Source organism: Heptranchias perlo, chromosome 19, assembly GCF_035084215.1.
Source record: "Heptranchias perlo isolate sHepPer1 chromosome 19, sHepPer1.hap1, whole genome shotgun sequence".
NCBI classification, from domain to species: Eukaryota; Metazoa; Chordata; class Chondrichthyes; order Hexanchiformes; family Hexanchidae; genus Heptranchias; species Heptranchias perlo.
In genome coordinates, this window is record NC_090343.1 from 51,409,495 (window position 1) to 51,429,718 (window position 20,224).

Sequence of the window (20,224 nt, forward strand, 5' to 3'; positions counted from 1 at the left end):
TTTACACTCCACATGCGGATGATTAGACTGACACGTGGGGAGGGTTGAGGTGGAGGCAGGGCAGGTTTTACACCTAGCGCAGAGAGCTCTAATCTGAATATCGCCTGAGGGAATTAACAGCCGGCTTCATGGACAGTCCCACTTTCCACCCATTAAAGGGAAGGAAAGAACTTGCATTTATACAGCGCCTTTCACCACCTCAGGACGTCCCAAATCGCTTCACAGCCATCCAAATACTTCTGAAGTGTAGTCACTGTTGTGATGCAGGGAAATTAATTATTTTTCAATAACGGAAAGTTGGGTGGACGGAGCCGCTACTGTCCTCGCACGAAGCTCAGTGCTGAGGTTGCTGCATTGCACCATCTGCTCTGTGGTGCCATGGTGGCTGGAATATGGTTAAATATAACTATAGTAGTCCAGAACAAGGGGGCGTAACCTTAAAATTAGAGCTAGGCCTTTCAGGGGTGATGTCAGGAAGCACTTCTTCACACGAAGGGTAGTGGAAATCTGGAACTCTCTTCCCCCAAAAACTGGTGGTCAATTGAAACTTTCAAGACTGAGATTGATAGATTTTTGTTAGGCAAGGGTATTAAGGGTTACGGAACCAAGGCGGGTAGATGGAGTTAAGATGATCTAAATTGAAGGTTGAACAGGCTCGAAGGGCTGAATGGCCTCCTCCTGTTCCTATATTCAAAATGCATTCACAGAATTAACAGTAATTGTTGCAGCTAACGTTTCCTACCTGACCATTGTGTGCCGGGACAGATAAAATAAAAATAAAACAACAGTTTCCCACTTCTTTGAGACTTGGAAACTCTTGTGATTTTAAATGAAGACAAGGTGATTTAGTCTCTGGTGATCCAGGGACACTGACTAGTGCTCAGCCTGTCTACTCCTAACTTCCCAAAGCACTCAACACTGAAAGATAGACTTTTTCTTATTAAGAATCCAGTCTCTATCTCAAATAAGTAAGTCTTGGGGACTGCAGAAGCAATGTGCAACATCTGGCCCCATGCCCAGCACACCCAATGACCCAGGACTCCTCTCACATCAGTCATGTCATGTAATTCCCCATTTATCCACATCAGAAGTGGTACGATCACCATTACAACACGTCACTGGTTAGTGCATGCTGATGGTAGCCATACACTTTTAATGTTTATATGAAAATATAGATGCCATTTTGCAGACCTCCTATATTAGAACAAAACACTATAGTAAAATAAAATGTTGCCTGAGGGATGCTGAATAGTCTCTTTCCATCATGTCCTTCAATTTAGATAAGTGTGCAGTCATGCACACAGAATTCAAGTATAGTGTACAAAATGGGTGGATGTAGGTTAAAGGTGCCAAGAAAGGGATAAAGATTTGGAGTGGTCACTGATAGCTCCCTAGCGATTCAAGTACAGTGGCCCCCACACCCTCCTACCTCAAGCAGGATATCTTGGCTTTTGACATGGTACAGAGAATGGCAACAAAGATGATTTCCAGCCTAAGTATACTGAGCTATGGAGATCGACTACGTGCCTTGGGTATCGATTCACTTGGAGGGGTTCTGATTCAACTCTTCAAAATTACTTAGGGCATGAATAACATACATGTGGCTGTTGGGTTGGGCAGAACTTGGGACACCATTTATATCGAGGAATCAGGAAGTGAGGTTGGATGTGAGAAGTTTTATTTTTCTCCGAGTGTGGTCTCCCTGTGGAACAGCATTCTGGAGAGGTAGTGAGGACTAACTCCTTCAAGAACGTGTTAGGCACATTTCTGGAAAGCTACGAGATCACAGCAGAAGGAAGGCAAGATATTGGGGTAACAACCAAGAGGCTGGGGCCTCCTGGGGCTTGCCTGATTGCCTTACAGGAGCTGGAGAGGGGTTTTTGATAGAGGTTTCCTCAATCAGTAATTGGTCTAAGAGTCCAGTAAGAAGTGGGGCAACTGCGTACGAGCCTGACGGCTGTTCTCATCCTAAGTTGATAACATCATTACATTGTACGATAAAACCTGACCAAAGGCAAGGTTTCACAATGAGAATCAGGGAAATAATATTCTCCTCATCATAATCCTGTCTCCAAATAGAAATCATTAATTTTGCCCAGTGATGTTATCAGATCTGTGACCATATACCTCACTACCTTAAAGTTCTTGTTCCTTTAAACAAAACACTTTAACTGTGCATTGATACAATCCATGTCCTGTACCCGGTCTATTTTGACAATGCAGGCTAACACCTCAGACCCTCACCTCCATGTGTGTGACCATACTGTCCATCAGCTCTTCACCAAACGGAGGGTTTGCTTCAAAGGAGCCGCTGACTGGTGAGAAAGTCAAGAATGAGCTGTAAAGGAGAAAACAAGCAGCAGCTTTCACACTGTTCAGCATCAGCTCTACAGACAGGTGTACACAAAAGGCACAACACACACAGCACATGGCCCCTCGCACTGTGGTACAATCACAGGACACTTACCCAAAGCACAATACAACCCTCATCCGCAGCTAACACAATGATCCAACAGTTATTCACAGAACAAACCGATGGATCCACATATTGGCCACAATACAGACCAAGGGAGCTGAGCATCACCCTCTCTCACACTCTGTAAAGCCCTCTCTCAATGTCTAAAACCCTCTCTCACTGCGTAAAACCCTCTGACCGTGTAAACCATCTCACAGTTTATACTCTCTCACTGTAAAACTCTGTCTCACTTTTTAAAACCGGCTGACTGTGTAAGCCCGCTTTCATTGTGTAAAACCCTCTCTCTGTGTAAACCACTTCTCACCGGGGAAAACCCTCTCTCACCGGGGAAAACCCTCTCTCACCGGGGAAAACCCTCTCTCACCGGGGAAAACCCTCTCTCACCGGGGAAAACCCTCTCTCACCATGGGAAAACCCTCTCTCACCATGGGAAAACCCTCTCTCACCATGGGAAAACCCTCTCTCACCATGGGAAAACCCTCTCTCACCGGGGAAAACCCTCTCTCACCGGGGAAAACCCTCTCTCACCGGGGAAAACCCTCTCTCACCATGGGAAAACCCTCTCTCACCATGGGAAAACCCTCTCTCACCATGGGAAAACCCTCTCTCACCGGGGAAAACCCTCTCTCACCGGGGAAAACCCTCTCTCACCGGGGAAAACCCTCTCTCACCGGGGAAAACCCTCTCTCACCATGGGAAAACCCTCTCTCACCGGGGAAAACCCTCTCTCACCATGGGAAAACCCTCTCTCACCATGGGAAAACCCTCTCTCACCATGGGAAAACCCTCTCTCACCATGGGAAAACCCTCTCTCACCATGGGAAAACCCTCTCTCACCATGGGAAAACCCTCTCTCAACGGGGAAAACCCTCTCTCACCAGCTGACTGTGTAAAACCCTCTCGCACTGTGTAAACCATCTCTCACTCTGTAAAACCAACTAACTGCGTAAAACCCTCACTCACTGGGTAAAACCCTCTCTCACTGTGTAAAACCCACTCTGATCGTGTAAACCGTCTCACCGTTTTCCCTCTCTCACTGTGTAAAACTGTCCCACTTTTTAAAACCAGCTGACTGTATAAAACCCTCTCGCACTGTGTAAACACTTGCTCGCTGTGTAAAACCCTCTCTTGCCACGTAAAGATCTCTCTCACTGTGTAAAACCCACCGTGACCATGTGAACTGTCTCACTGTTTACCCTCTCCCATTGTGTAAAACTGTCTCACTTTTTAAAACCAACTGACTGCATAAAACCCTCTCATTGTGTAAACCCTCCCTCACCGTGTAAACCTTCCCTCACCTTGTAAAATGCTCTCTCAACGTGCAAAACCCTCTCTCAACGAGTTAATCCTTCTCTCACCGAGTAAAACCCTCTCTCACCGTGTAAAACACTCTCTCACCGTGAAAACATCTCTGCCAATGTGTAAACCCTGTCTCTCTGTGTAAAACCCTCTCTCACTGTGTAAACCCCCTCTCATCGTGTAAAATCCACTCTTTGTGTAAAATTTTCTCGTTTTTTAAAGCCAGCTGACTGCGTAAAACGCTCCCTCGCTCTGTAAAACCCTCTCGCACTGCGCAAAACCCCCTCTCTGACCGTGTAAACTGTACCAGTGTTTACCCTCTCTCACTGTGTAAAACTCTGTCTCACGTTTTAAAACCAGCTCTCTGCGTAAAACCCCTCCCTACGTAAAAACCTCTCCCGCCGCGTGAAACCCTCTCTCAATCTGTAAAACCCTCTCTCACTGTGTAAAACCTCTCTCAATCTATAAAACCCTCTCTTGCCGTGAAATCCCTCCCCCGCTCTGTAATACTCTCCCTCACTGCATAAAGCCCTCTCTGACCGTGTGAGCCATCTCAGTGTTTACCCTTTCTCGCTGTGTAAAACCCTCTTTCACTGCGCAAAAACCCTCTCTGACCGTGTGAGCCATCTCAGTGTTTACCCTCACTCGCCGCGTAAAACCCTCCCTCAATCTATAAAACCCTCTCTCGCCGCGTAAAACCCTCCCTCAATCTATAAAACCCTCTCTCGCCGCGTAAAACCCTCCCTCGCTCTGTAATACCCTCCCTCGCTGTGTAAAACCTCTCTCCCTGTGTTTACCCTCCCTCACTCTGTAGGTCCCTCCCTCACCGTGTATAACCAACTCTCACCACCCTCTCCCACTGTGCAAAACCCTCTCCCACTGTGCAAAACCCTCTCTCATCATGTAAAACGACTCAGTGTTTACCCTCTCTCACTGTGTATAACCCTCCCTCACCGTGTATAACCCGCTCTCACCGTGTATAACCCTCCCTCACCGTGTATAACCCTCCCTCACCGTGTATAACCCTCCCTCACCGTGTATAACCCGCTCTCACCGTGTATAACCCTCCCTCACCGTGTATAACCCGCTCTCACCGTGTATAACCCTCCCTCACCGTGTATAACCCGCTCTCACCGTGTATAACCCGCTCTCACCGTGGAAAACCCTCCCTCACCGTGTATAACCCTCCCTCACCGTGTATAACCCTCCCTCACCGTGTATAACCCGCTCTCACCGTGTATAACCCTCCCTCACCGTGTACAACCCGCTCTCACCGTGTATAACCCTCGCTCACCGTGTATAACCCTCGCTCACCGTGTATAACCCTCCCTCATCGTGTATAACCCTCCCTCACCGTGTATAACCCTCCCTCACCGTGTATAACCCTCCCTCACCGTGTATAACCCTCCCTCACCGTGTATAACCCGCTCTCACCGTGTATAACCCGCTCTCACCGTGTATAACCCTCCCTCACCGTGTATAACCCTCCCTCACCGTGTATAACCCTCCCTCACCGTGTATAACCCTCCCTCACCGTGTATAACCCGCTCTCACCGTGTATAACCCTCCCTCACCGTGTATAACCCGCTCTCACCGTGTATAACCCTCCCTCACCGTGTATAACCCTCCCTCACCGTGTATAACCCGTAACCCTCCCTCACCGTGTATAACCCGCTCTCACCGTGTATAACCCTCCCTCACCGTGTATAACCCTCCCTCACCGTGTATAACCCGCTCTCACCGTGTATAACCCGCTCTCACCGTGTATAACCCTCCCTCACCGTGTATAACCCGCTCTCACCGTGTATAACCCTCCCTCACCGTGTATAACCCTCCCTCACCGTGTATAACCCTCCCTCACCGTGTATAACCCTCCCTCACCGTGTATAACCCGCTCTCACCGTGTATAACCCGCTCTCACCGTGTAAAAGCCTCCCTCACCGTGTATAACCCTCCCTCACCGTGTAAAAGCCTCCCTCACCGTGTATAACCCTCCCTCACCGTGTATAACCCTCCCTCACCGTGTAATAGCCTCCCTCACCGTGTAATAGCCTCCCTCACCGTGTAAAAGTCTCCCTCACCGTGTAAAAGTCTCCCTCACCGTGTAATAGCCTCCCTCACCGTGTAAAAGTCTCCCTCACCGTGTAAAAGTCTCCCTCACCGTGTAAAAGCCTCCCTCACCGTGTAAAAGCCTCCCTCACCGTGTATAACCCTCCCTCACCGTGTAATAGCCTCCCTCACCGTGTAATAGCCTCCCTCACCGTGTAAAAGTCTCCCTCACCGTGTAATAGCCTCCCTCACCGTGTAATAGCCTCCCTCACCGTGTATAACCCTCCCTCACCGTGTAATAGCCTCCCTCACCGTGTAAAAGTCTCCCTCACCGTGTAATAGCCTCCCTCACCGTGTAAAAGTCTCCCTCACCGTGTAATAGCCTCCCTCACCGTGTAAAACCCTCTCGCACCGTGCAAAACCCTCCCTCAATCTGTAAAACCTCTCACTGTATAAACCCTCTCTCACCACGTAAAACCCTCTCTCACCGTGTAAACCGTCACAGTGTTTACCCTCTCTCACTGCGTAAATCCCTCTCTCACTGCGTAAATCCTTCTCTCACTGCGTAAACCCACTAACGGTGTTAACACTGTCTCACTGTGTTAAACCGTTACCGCGTGGATCCCTCTCTCACCGCGTGGATCCCTCTCTCACCGCGTGGATCCCTCTCGCTGTGTAAAACTCTAACTCACTTTTTAAAAGCAGTTCACTACGTAAACCCTCTCACACTGTGTCAAACCCTCTCAGTGTTTACCCTCCATCACCGTATGAAGCCCTCCATCACCATATAAACCCGCTCTCACTGTGTAAACCCGCTCAGTGTTTACCCTCCCTCACCGTGTGAACCTGCTCAGTGTTTGCCCTCTCTGACCGTGTAAAGCCCATCTCTCACCAAGTAAAACACTCTCTCACCGAGTAAACTGACCTTTGGCCCCTCTGTCCTTGCAATCTACTGCCCCATCTCCACCCTCCCTTTCCTCTCAAGTCCTTGAACGTGTTGTCGCCTCCCAAATCCGTGCCCATCTTTCCTGCAAATCCACATTTGAACCGCTCAAATCAGGTTTCCGCCTCTGCCACAGCACTGAAACAGCCCTTATTAGTCACAAATGACATCCTATGTGACTGTGACCATGGTAAACTCTCCCTCCTCATCCTTCTCAACCTGTCTACATCTTTGACATGGTTAACCACATCAACCTCCTCAACGACTCTCCTCCATCGTCCAGCTCGGTGGGACTGTGCTCGCTTGATTCCATTATTATCTATTCAGTCATAGCCAGAGAATCTCCTGCAATGGCTTCTCTTCCCACTCCGTTACCTCTGGAGTCCCCCAAAGGTGGAAGATGGGAGGCCAGCCAGGAGAGGATTGGAATTGTTGAGTGTGGAAGTAACAAAAGCGTGAATGAGGGTTTCAGCAGCAGGTGAGCTGAGGCAGGGGCGGAGACGGGCGATGTTACGGAGGTGGAAGTAGGCGATCTTGGTGATGAAGACGTTACACGGTCGGAAGCTCAGCTCAGGGTCAAATAGAATGCAAAGGTTGTGAACGGTCTCGAGTCCCCCAGGGTCTATCCTTGGTGCCCTCCTATTCCTCACCTACATGCTGCCCCTTGGCGACATCATCCGAAAACACATCAGGTTCCACATGTACGTTGATGACACCCAGCTCTACCTCAACACCACCTCCCTCGACACCTTCACTGCCTCCGATTTGTCGTATGGATTGTCTGACACTCAGTACCGGATGAGCAAAAATTTCCTCTAATTAAATATTAGGAAGACCGAAGCCACAAACTCCGTTCCCTCGCAATCTACTCAATCCCTCTCCCTGGCCACTGTCTCTCAGGCTGAACCAGACCGTTCGCAACCATGGTGTCCGACTTGACCCTGAGCTGAGCTTCCGACCACATATTCGCTCCATCACCAAGACCGCCTACCCCACCTCCGTAACATCGCCCGTCTCCGCCCCTGCCTCAGCTCACCTTCTGCTGAAACCCTCATTCATGCTTTTGTTACCTCCACACTCAACTATTCCAATCTTGTCCTGGCTGGCCTCCCATCTTCCACCCTCCATAAACTTGAGATCATCCAAAGTTCTGCTGCTTGATTTTAAAATTCTCATCCTTGTGTTCAAATCCCTCCATGGACTCGCCCTTCCCTATCTCTGTAACCTCCTCCAACCCTACCTCCGAGATCAATTCTGGCCTCTTGCGCACCCCCAATTTTCTTTGCTCCATCATTGCCGGCCGTGCCTTTAGCTGTTTAGGCCCTAAGCTCTGGAATTCCCATCTTAAACCTCTCCTCCTCTCTACCTCTCTCTCCTCCTTTTTAACACTTCTTATAAAGTACCGCTTTGACCAAGGCACCAACCTGTATCTTTTTTTGGCTCGGTGTCAATTTTTGTCTGATAGCAATTCTGTGAAATGACTTGGGTGGTTTTACTATATTAAAGGTGCTATATAAATGCAATTCGTTGTTGTAAACCCCCTCACCATGTAAACCCTCTCTCACTGCGTAAAACACTCTCTTACTGCGTAAATGCAGCCTATCTCAGACTTCCTGTCCTGAAGAAATCAGCATTAGGCCGGAAGTACAGTGGAGGTCCAGTCCCAGCCCCAGCAGGTCATAAAGTAAAAAGGGTGCTCTGTAAGTGGAGGCTGATTCTAATCGAAAAGTTAGGAACAGCATACCCCACGAGGAAAATCTAACATTGCCCAAGCTGGATAACCTACCATTCTTCTTTGTTTATTCAGGCTCCATGTAAAACAAGACCAAAGCTGACCAGTTATAGAAGAAATGGTGGGATTTGCTCTGGAAATGTTTGGAGCAGGTTGAGAGTCAGTTTCATGCCGGTACAGCAAAGTTGATCCGTGCTGCTTAATGTGAGGGGGATCACTCTGTAATCACTGTAGGTACTCTCCTGCTGTCTACACTCTTTGCTTCTTTTGCAACCAGGTAGCCTGTCTCTCTCAGAAAGGGTGTACAATAGGGGGTCTGACGAAGGGGTTAATTCATTTTTAGATTAGGTTCACTAGATTAATTCTTGTGATGAGAGGGTTATCCTATGAAAAGAGGTTGAGTAGAATGGGCTTATACTCTCTGGAGTTTGGAAGAATGAGAGGTGATCCCATTGAAACATACACGATTATGAGGGGGCTTGACAGGGTAGATGCTGAGAGATTGTTTCCCCTGGCTAGAGAAGTCTTGAACTAGGGGGCATAGTTGCAGGATAAGGGGTCGGCCATTTAAGACTGAGCTGAGGAGGAATTTCTTCACTCAGAGGGTTGTGAATCTTTGGAATTCTCTACCCCAGAGGGCTGAGTCGTTGAGTATATTCAAGGCTGAGATAGATAGATTTTTGGACTCTAGGGGAATCAAGGGATATGGGGATCGGGCAGGAAAGTGGAGTTGAGGTTGAAGATCAGCCCTGATCTGATTGAATGGCGGAGCAGGCTCGAGGGGCCGTATGGCCTACTCCTGCTCCTATTTCTTACGTTCTTTCCTTACGCGAAGCTGACTGTAGAAAAGCAGGTGACACTGACCAAACAAAGAGAGGCTCTTCTTCTTTGGATCAGGCAGCCTTGGGGCTTGCATACAAATGGTAGACCAGGCAGTTTTAACCCTAAGGCATTGTGTTAGTACCATGAGATTTAAGCACTGTATAACCACCAAAGGAGAAGGTTACGGTATGGGTCAGTTTACTTAAGTTAAGAAGAAAGAAGACTAAAGAAAGGTGACAACAATGGTTCACAGCTAAGACATCCCAGAGCATCACAGAGCAGAGCAGCACAGTCTGAGGCTATTACTGGCCTGCTACTCATGCAAGAGATTCAATGGGGTTCTGATGAACGATCATCGACCTGAAGCACTAAGCCTACCTTCCTCTCTCCACCGCTCCTGCCTGACCTGCTGAGTGTTTCCAACAATTCCTGTTTTGATTTCAGATTTCCAGCTTCTGCAGTATTTTGCTTTTTGTTCAATGGTTTTTACACTCACATCACCAGGAGGCAGTCTTAATACTAGAGGCATAACAGCTCTTATAACACGGAATATAAGAGTTTGAACATCAACTCACTAAAATTGGATTGTAATCTTGGACATTGAACATAATTCTGTTATCCTGTCACCCAACTAATGCTACATCATTGTGAAGTAGGCTCACAATGATTTAGATTCTGTCAATTGTTTAGAATCTATTTACCTTTATCGTAATAACCAATATTTAACATTAACTAAAACAGTGTTCGTGACACAATGGTGTGCCCTTGGATCTGCTCAGCTGCCCTTCACTCAGTGTTGGATGTGTTTTGGTTTGGTCAATAATTGATATCTTCAGACTGGGTTATTGGGTAGTCTGAAGGGATTTGTCATGTACAATATTTCTGTGCAGGATTTACCATCTTGCTGTTCTACAAGGTGGACATCTCTGAGCATCACAAGAGCCTTGGCATCGTGTTCGGGATTGGCTCCACATTTTGTTGGTGGATCTTGTCACATTCCCACCTGGTCTCTACCTATTGAAGAATCCTTTCCATGGGAAAGGAATTTGCAGTAATTTGACTGTCAGATGTAAGAGGAGGCCTGAGGTAGTGAGCTGGGTATACCTGCAAAGTAGGATGATACTCTTCCAGGGCTTTAACGGTAGATTGTTCAGATAGTTTAACGATCTATTTTGGCTTGTCTACATCAGCAAGTGAACTAACCTACAGTCACCAGGAATTAGTAAGTACCACATTCATCCGCTCCACTTGTTCATCTCCCTTCAGTTAAAGAACTTTTAAATTTCTTGGTATTCTATCCTGTTCTGCTTTCCAAAACTCAGGGTGTTGTAATCATCAAATGGAATGTGACTGCATCCCATGTTATTATGGATGGGGGTTCCCTCTCCTTTCACTCCATTCCTTTGCTTCATAGATTCTTCACCCGCAAAGGCGTTTGCTTTCAGCAACATCACAAGCCTCAGTTAACTCATGTTAAGTCAGTCGACTAGCAGCTTCTACTCTGGCTGTAGAACGATTGAAAGGTGCGTCAATTTAGACCAGAAAAGAGACATTTCCCACTGTTTCGGCTGGCCTCAAGACAACTGGAACAAGCCCAACAGCTGAAGCATCTCAGGCCTTGAGCAGCCAACTCAGAAGTCAAATAATCGGCTCTCCGATAGCTCAGCCAGCTTATCCTGTGAAGAGTTGAGCTGGCCAGATCACGAAATTCCCAGGTTTACTCCTGGTCTGTGCCCTCCATGGTGATATACCCCATTGACATTCGGTGCCTATACTGGCACATGACTGATGCCCAAAGCGTGCCCGTTGCTGTGGGTACCATACGCCAGCAAGAAGTTGTTGCCTTCAGGAAGAGGGTGGTGAACCCCAATAAAACAAATTATTGGGCTGCAAGTTGTTCCTGATCATGAGCAAGGTTGGAAAATTTGATAAAAAATAAAAAAAAGCTTTCACCAAAAGTTTACAAACTAACTACAAAAGATTACAAAAAAATGTTTAAAATGACAACAACTGTAATATTAAAATGGCAAATAAAACAGCAAACTACTGATGAGAGGAAAAGAACTGACGAATGCAGAGTGCTGAAGTGGAAAACAGTATGACTGTCCCAGGCCCCGTGTGTTAGGACAGCAGCCCATGGTTTGGCCCCTATTGGATGGAGGCCGTTCTATCTGTATGTGGAGGTATACAGATACAGTGTGTAGTTTCCTGCCCCTTTACTCTCCTCCCATTCCCCAAGAAGCACCTTTTCTGTTCAGTGCCACTTCCAGCTCGGCTCACTGAAACTGGTGAATTATGAGCAATGACCCATATCCTACCAAGCATATCTTTAAACAGCAAAAAACGATGAACTCCCCAGGTGTATATGTGTAGCGTTGGAATGCACCATTGCAGTTAGTCATTGTCAACAATTAAGAATAGGTTAGGTGGGAGGTTGAAGGGAAGGGGGATAAAGGGATATGGGAACAGATTGGGCCAAATGGCCTGTTTCCATATTGTAATTTCTATGTAATTCTGATGAGCTTTATTTTAAATGGGATATCAGCAGCATGTACACTCTAATGTACGTGATTCCATAAGCCCGTATTCTCGCCTCTACTCACACACATGAAGTTTCATAGCCTGCCTCTGCCCCATTTATTCACACATTAGCGTGCTACCACAACCAACGTCTGCCTGTCCCCACTTATAAACGTGGTAACCACCATTCCCCTCAACCCCCAGTGCTACGTGAGTCCAGAATCCCCAGAATTCTGCAGCACCTCAAGGCCAGTTTCCATCGCAACCCCAAATTCGATAGCATCAGAATGTAGAGACTCTTCAATCTCAATATAACAATGATTTAAAAAAAACCTCTATAAAACAATGCTAGACTGGTGACTATGGTTAAAATATCTGTATTGATATCAGTACACCAGGTATTGGTATCAGGACATTGAGATACTGATATCGGTACACCAGGTATTGATATCGGTACACCGAGATACTGACATCGGTACACTGAGATATTGATATCCGTACACTGAGATAGATATTGATATCAGTACACCAGGTATTAAAATCGGTACACTGAGATATTGACATCAGTACACCGGGTATTGATATCAGTACACCAGGTATTAATATCGGTACACTGAGATATTGACATCAGTACACTGAGATATTGACATCAGTACACTGAGATATTGACATCAGTACACCAGGTATTGATATCGGTACACTGAGATATTGATATCGGTACACCGAGATATTGATACCGGTACACCGAGATATTGATACCGGTACACCGAGATATTGATACCGGTACACCGAGATATTGATATTAGTACACCAGGTATTGATATCGGTACACTGAGATATTGATATCGGTACACTGAGATATTGATATCGGTACACTGAGATATTGATATCAATATACTGGGTATTGGAATGCACTGGTTTCAATAAAGGTACAAGTTGTGGAAGGAAAACAAGGGTGGGGGGGGGTAATGCCAGGGGAGAGATTCCATGGTGGGTGCTAGATTCCACAATGCTATCCATGCTGGGAATCGCGAACCACTAGTGATCCTGATTATAACACTGTGCTTCCCCCCTCACACATGGCATAATAACTCGTTTCCGTTTCCTCCTCATGGGAAGCACACATGTGTCCTGTACCCATGAATGTGGTGTTCTAAATACTGCTCCCTATCTGCCCATACAACGTGAAGAAATGCTGCTCCACAACCCCTCCAATTGCTCACTCATTTGATACTGAGGCATACAGACCAGGCAGGTCCCAGGTCCAATCTCTGCTCTGTGCGGATGTACCTAATATTAACCAGGATGTGCTGAAGGTGGCACAATTACCCAGGGTGTACTGAAGCAAGGGAGGGGAAGCCAGCTAGGGTCCCCAATCCTTCTAGGATGTATGTGTGGTAAGGACTGTGCTGCACTGGGATAGCTGCCATGGTCAGATAACCTGTCGACACTCACTGTATTGGCCTTACATAGGAAGAATGGACACTTGGGTGATGTTTGGAAAGAGTGGGTGCAGTACTCATGGAACTGTACCCCAACATGAGTCAGCTATTTGAAGCGATAAAGAATGAGAATCGAGTTTTTTCGTAAAAGAAAATCCCAAACTGGCTGAAAAAGGAGCAGGCGAGTAATCCCAGCAATCAGACCACCTTCCACAGGAGTCGTGGCGCAGTGTGGCAGAAGGGCCGAGGATTGTCAGGCCCATTGTTCTTTCAGCGGATAAAAGAGTTAGCAACTTTACACACATGAATTTGCAGTGATGATTTGATGAAATTTATTTCTGTACAAGTAATCAGGAGAGAAATAAGATTGTGTAAAGAAGAAGCAAAGTTGAAAGAGGTGTGTAGAGGGTGGATGGCAGGGCCCTTTGATGAGGCAAGGGAACTCCCACAAGGAGAGTGATAAAATAAACCTGCACATATCTCCTCACAGTTAATTCAAACATCGTTTGTAGAGGCCAATAAAAATGTACACGTAAGGGAACGTTTTTTTAGCAGCAGGTCGGACAATTACTGCTCCACAAAAAAAAATATTAAAAAATATGCCCAGGAGGAGGTCATTTGGTTGGCGTTCTCTCCTGTAACCCCATTCCCCCCCAGACCCTTTTATGCACCTTTTATAGTCCTCAGGCAGATGATCAAACAGGCTCCATCCGTCAGACAGGGATCCACAGTGAGGTCTAAATTGACAATCCAGCAGGAGGTGAAAGTGGCCAGTTATCAAATGGCTGACAAAGCCACAGACCTGTTATGAGGTCAGGTGCAGGACGTTTACACATATTTCACAACTGGAAGATATTTCAGATGAACTGATCATCTGAAATATCGTTCAGTTTGGACAAAGGGTTATACCTGAAACGCTAACTTTATTCCTTTCTCCACAGATGCTGCCTGGCCGGCATTTTCTGTTTTTGTACTATAATTAGCTTGGCAATTTTCTTGGGACGGGGTAGAGGGAACTTTATCGTGGACATAACTAGGAGTGCTTGATAAGGCAGTGCAGAGAGCTTTTCTGTACATCTAACCTGCGCTACACCTCCCTGGTGCGGACATGGGAGTGCTCGAAGTGAAGTGTTTAATTCTCCACCTCTGACATCCTTCACCATGGTGAGATTAAACAATCACCAAAAGAAATACAAATTTTAAAGGAACAATAAGATAAGTGAAAAATTCTAAGAAAGCGTGAATCAGGAAGGAGAATGTAAAACATCATGAAATGTCTAGACTGTACATTGTGTTGGGAGAGAGAGAGAGACGTGGGAGTGAGTATGAGAGGGGGAGGGGGAGAGAGAGAGCAAGGCAGACATAGGAATGAGACACAACGAGAGAGAAAGATATGGGAGTGAAAGTCACAGGAAAAACATGAGTGAGAGAAACACAAGAGAAAGGAAAGCAAGAGATTCAGATACGAGACACGGGGTAATTATGGCAGGAACAGTGCGGGTTTGGGTCAAACGCCTGTTTTACACCCTGCCCCGTTCTACACTCCACCAAAGCCAAATAAAGAGTAAAATGGGGCAGGGTGTAAAACGAGAGTCCGGTTGTGTTAGGTTATAATTACCCCTATAGGTGAGAGGCACACAAGTGAAAAATGAAATGCATGAGATTAAGAGGCACAAGAAAGAGAGATATGAAAGTGAGAGACACAGGAGAACAAGGGAGAGACGTGAGACAGAAACTGATGAGAAAGGTAAGAACGGCAGGAGAAAAGAAAAACGCATGCAAAACCAACTTTCCTGAAATAAATGACTAAAGTGCAAATCATCACAGTGCAGATAAGAAACTTTAAAACTTATATAATTACAAAAAAACACACACACAAAATAACCAAAGCAAGCCTCCTGCTTTTGATGGGAGGTTTATTAACAGACTGACCACAACATATTGTGAGGCATATACAATCATCTCAATACAATCACTACAAGTAAGTTACGTTGTTGGACTCACCCCCTGGAACCAAAGTAGCCATCGGTGTCAGGGAACGCAGAGCAGTACTGTCTGAAATAACAGTTCAGTGGTGAGGCAAAGCACTCAAACGTCACGCCAAATAGTTTGTTCAGGGCTTCAAACACAGCTACTGGCAGAGCCCCCTGCAAGCCAGTGCCTTCGTGTGCCCCGACACCAAACATGGACTGAAACAAAACAGACACTGCACTGTAAAATCTGTTCATTACACTTAGCAATTGTTAGCACAGCATGTCTTATTTACTGATGAGAAGCTGTAGTCAATCACAGCTTTGAAACTCCACAACAAGGCTATCAACTTTCTAATAATAGTACAGATGCTCCTTTTATGGTACTTTAACAATATTCAGTAATATCGACATCCAAATATCAGTGTTCCAGATCAGAGCGATTGCTAAAGTGATATATGCTGAACAGGGGAGGAGAGTCTGACACTACTGGCAAACATTTCCCGTAACTCTCTTTCTGTGTTTTATGGGCCTTCTATTTTTAATGTGTACGTTACACAGACTCAAATTCCTTGTGTCAGCTTGAAAACAGAACGTAACAGGCGCATTTTCACAGTTACAAACATCACAAAGTTCAGGAAAGTCAAGGGCGAATGTATTTCTGTGGCTTGTCATGTCAAATGTTGGGGCAAGATTCCCTCAACAATTTTTTGCCTCAACGTCATGCAGGAATGGTGTGGGTACAAGTTAAAGTTAGTAGATTTCTCGGCCAGTGTACGGGTATATGCTGGGCTGACACACCCATTACTACGGCCAGAAATTCCTGGAGTGGTCTTTTGGAGACGAATATTGGGTGGGGCAAAAGACCCGCTGTCCCATGGCTGCCTCCCCTCACCCCGGCCCATACCCCATACATGTTATGGGCAGGCACCCCTGCCATTTTTGGTGTGAATATAAACATTTCTACCAGCTGCTACTTTCCCATTAGGTCAGTTTCCTGAAAAAAAAGCCTTTTAACTGTTAAACCTTCCTCCCCGAGGCCCTTAGCAACACTGGATGCCGGGGCTGTGTAGACATCCCTACTGCCCAGCATTACTCAGGCTCAAATGATAGGAAATACATCGCACGGCCTATTGCCATCCTAAGGATAGCATCATAATATGCTGCCCATAAGGTGGTGGGACAATATGCACCCACCCCAACTTCCAGAGGAACTCTGATAATCGTAGAAAGGGGTGGGGGGCCTGGTGTAACCAGATCCTGCCCAAAGTTCCACCCCACCTGCCAGATTATGGCATTTCTGCATCCCCAGGAATTTCAGGGCTCTGGTTTTCCTCATACTTTGAAAAGATTCCAACCTTCGTAAATAGGATACTGTGATCATCTGGGGTGGAGAGCAGCTGTCAGGGGGGAGGGGCAGACATTGTTTCTTTAAGAAATTTGCCCTGAGAGGTCTGCTGAGTGGCCCCTCCCCACTGTGCTGCATATAGGGGCACATCTGTCACTCTTTATTCCAAGATGGCAACAGTAAGACTCCAAATAATAAGACCATTGAAATATAACACAATAGAGCAGCTCATCTTCTGTTTGAGGCCCCACACTGTACAATGCCGAAGGTACCCTGTTATCAATTGGTGGCTACACTGGTATTGGATTCAAGGCCCTGAGAGACGGCCTTGCCTAGGTTATTGCTGTGGTTGGTGGGAGAGGGTTGGAGCCACCGTAACAAAGTTAATCAGATGGTGGGAAAGACTTTCAATGGTTGAGAACATCCCAATGAAGCTCGAGGAGAGATGGAGCTCTGAATTATACCTTGTTTCGGAATAGCCACAATTTAGGTGAGAACTATTGTTACAAACACTTCCTCCACATTCTCGATGCTCCATCTGACCCAGGTGTTTCTGGGTCGAGTTGGCTCCTGAGGTTTCTCTATGCCAGAAATTGTGCTTAAACAGCTGGTAGCTGGGATCGCCTTCCAATAAATTAATTGCCATATTGAGCTCTTGTGCCAAGGGTGAGTCGGCTTCACACTTGGTAAAGACAGGTATCATGAGAGTCAGCTGCTGCAACAATCTGTGGTACTTCTACACCAATTTTAAAATCAGGAGCTTGCACCAGCCGGTCACCAACCAGAATTGGTCCAATTAGGGTGGGCCATTACTCAAGCTGTCATCGATTTAAAAAAAGTAGCACCCTAGCTCTGCACAAATCAAACAAACCTTGACTGACATTTCAAACGAAACTCCTCCCTACAAGTGCAAGAGCTGCAAGAGAACATTTAGAGCCCTTGTTAACAGCTGATCAACATTAATTGCAAACTGGAGGAAACAGGAGAGGAATCAACCTCTGACAATAGGAGAAAAAGAGCTAAGAAATGGTCCAGAAAGTGGCTTGATATTGTGTGTAGTTAGGAAAGAGCACCTACAGCTCAGGGTACAGTAGCAATAACATGTCTATATGTGGAGCTTAAAACACTGAGTGAATCAATGTTTCTCACTCAACTGAAATGGGTTGCAGCTTACCTGGTATCTCCTGAGTAAGCACCAGACTCTTGCCAGGAACTTTTCAAACCGTACATCATCAATACAACTGTACCTATAGAGCTGTTCCTGAAAAAGATAGGTCAGAACACTTTTAATAACCAAATCACTTTTCTGTTGATTTATATCCAAGGACAAAATCAATGAGACTGCAGAAGGGAACTACCAGAATGGGAAGCCTTCCTCAGTGTCCCTCACTGCTGTCTCACTAGATTAGATGGGGGCGTGAGTTGGAGATAGGAATGGAAGAGTTCTGCCCCACAGTGCCAGGATGCTGCTCTGCTGCATTTGTCCTATAAAGTCTAATCATTTCTTCTCCCAACATATTTACCAGTGAATGCTGTTCTGTGCTGTAGATTCATGTTCAACTGGAATCAGATCAAGGTTACTTATGCATATTACTTGGAACTAATTCACCTTGTCATTCGGGTCCTGATTTAAACCCAAGCCTTCAAAGGGAATGAACAGTGTACGAACCAGGGGTGAAAGTGTCTAACTCAATGAACTAGCTAGTCCACCATCAAAAGAATGAGTATTTCATCCTGTCTGTCTGCACTAGATTTGGATGCAGGTCTCAGAGACTTGTCAGGAAAATGACTTATCTACTGTGCTGGCCAGACCCCAGAAGAGTAAAGAGATGTTCATCCCGTGTCTGGGCTGGATTCTAACTCCGGCCATGTGGCCGGACGTACACTTAGATAATTTGCAACCAAAGACAAATAATATTTTATCAGTATTTTACATCATTGCTTGGGGATCATGCGAGGGCAATAAAAACAAAAACATACAAAGAAAGAATGCTGATTGCCAGCTGTAAACAAACACTTTGGATTTACTTTAAAAGGTAAAAAGTACTTTCTCTGGGGAGGAAAAACGTCTTGAGAGTAGGTGAGAAACAAAACCAAAAGAGAAAATAGTGGGCAGGAACAATAGAGGAACAGAAAATAATTACTACTGAACATTGAGAGGAATGTATTCATGCTTCTCTTGTTGTATCAGTTCTACTTATTAGAGTAGATATAAACTATTCTGATAAAATGGCTATTTGAAATGTCTCTAAGGCGCCTTTTACATGACAAGGGTTCCCCCTTTATCCCCCACCCATCATTTAAAGGAAGTTCTAACATCCAACTCCCTACTGCATCTTGTTGCTTTATAGATAGGAACCATTATTAGTGCCATGAAACCTGCTCTCACTGTTGTGGTTTACAGGGAGCTGCCATCGTGTCAATTTATGGCCAGTCTGGTTGTTGGATTCTGGAGTTAGGATTGGCATAAGAAAATTATCTATTTATTCAAGATCACTATATTACCAGAGCAATAGTTTTTGACTCGCTGTCATTTAGATTTGGCCTTTGACTCTGGTTACTTCTTTGTTGGTTTTTGACTCTCTCTGTGGTGCCTCACTGTTGGTTTTTGACTCTCTCTGTGGTGCCTCACTGTTGGTTTTTGACTCTCTCTGTGGTGCCTCACTGTTGGTTTTTGACTCTCTCTGTGGTGCCTCGTTTGCTGGGAGGCACCTGGCAGAATCCTTGCCACAAGGATGGGAGTTGCTACTGCTGGGGAGCAAAGGTCAGCAATGCTGCAGGGGGAGACCAGCTGCAGCACCAGAAGGAGGTGGAGCCGTCTTAGAGAGAGCAGAATAGCCCCAGAGACTTTTTTTCCTCCCAACTTCAAAACACCCTCTCCATTCCTTTAATTTTCCACTGCTCTACTGCCCGATTTCAGGTGGAGGAAAATCTCGTCCAATGTCTGATAAATGTAGCACTGGCCAGGGTCAAGCAAAACCCCCTTGTTATTGTAAATTGCTCATTAGAAAGGTCCCAGCAGATCAGAAAACCGCAAACATAACACCAATTCAAGAAGGGAGTGAGACAGAAAGCAGGTAACTATAGACCAGTTAGCCTAACATCTGTCATTGGGAAAAATGCTAGAATCCATTATTAAGGAAGTAGTAGCAGGACATTTGGAGACTCATAATACAATCAAGGAGAGTCAACATGGTTTTATGAAGGGGAAATCGTGTCTGACAAATTTATTAGAGTTCTTTGAGGAAGTAACGGGCAGAGTGGATAAAGGGGAACCAATGGATGCAGTATATTTGGAATTCCAAAAGGCATTCGATAAGGTGCCACATAAAAGATTACTGCACAAGATAAGAGCTCATGGTGTTGGGGGTAATATACTGGCATGGATAGAGGATTGGTTAACGGACAGAAAACAAAGAGTCGGGATAAAAGGGTCATTTTCAGGATGACAATCTGTAACTAGTGGGGTGCCGCAGGGCTCAGTGCTGGAGCCTCAACTATTTACAATATATATCAATGACTTGGATGAAGGAACAGAATGTCTTGTGGCTAAATTTGCTGATGATACAAAGATAGGTGGAAAAGCAAGTTGCGATGAGGACACAAAGTGTCTGCAAAGGAAT

At 45.8% G+C, this 20,224-nt stretch overlaps 1 protein-coding gene across 5 annotated transcripts in view; it reads right to left on the reverse strand.

Moving 5' to 3' along the window:
* pcif1 (phosphorylated CTD interacting factor 1) overlaps positions 1-20,224 on the reverse strand; it is a 144,725-nt gene that overhangs the window by 18,253 nt on the left and 106,248 nt on the right. For 4 of the 5 annotated variants that reach the window (XM_068000744.1, XM_068000743.1, XM_068000742.1 and 1 more), the window contains exons 12-14: positions 17,776-17,862; positions 15,288-15,472; positions 2,245-2,338 (exon numbers count right to left, since the gene is read on the reverse strand). In XM_068000744.1, coding sequence (XP_067856845.1) covers positions 2,245-2,338; positions 15,288-15,472; positions 17,776-17,862 — 366 coding nt within the window. The remainder of the gene's footprint in view (positions 1-2,244; positions 2,339-15,287; positions 15,473-17,775; positions 17,863-20,224) is intronic. The other variant, XM_068000745.1, reaches the window with a different exon arrangement.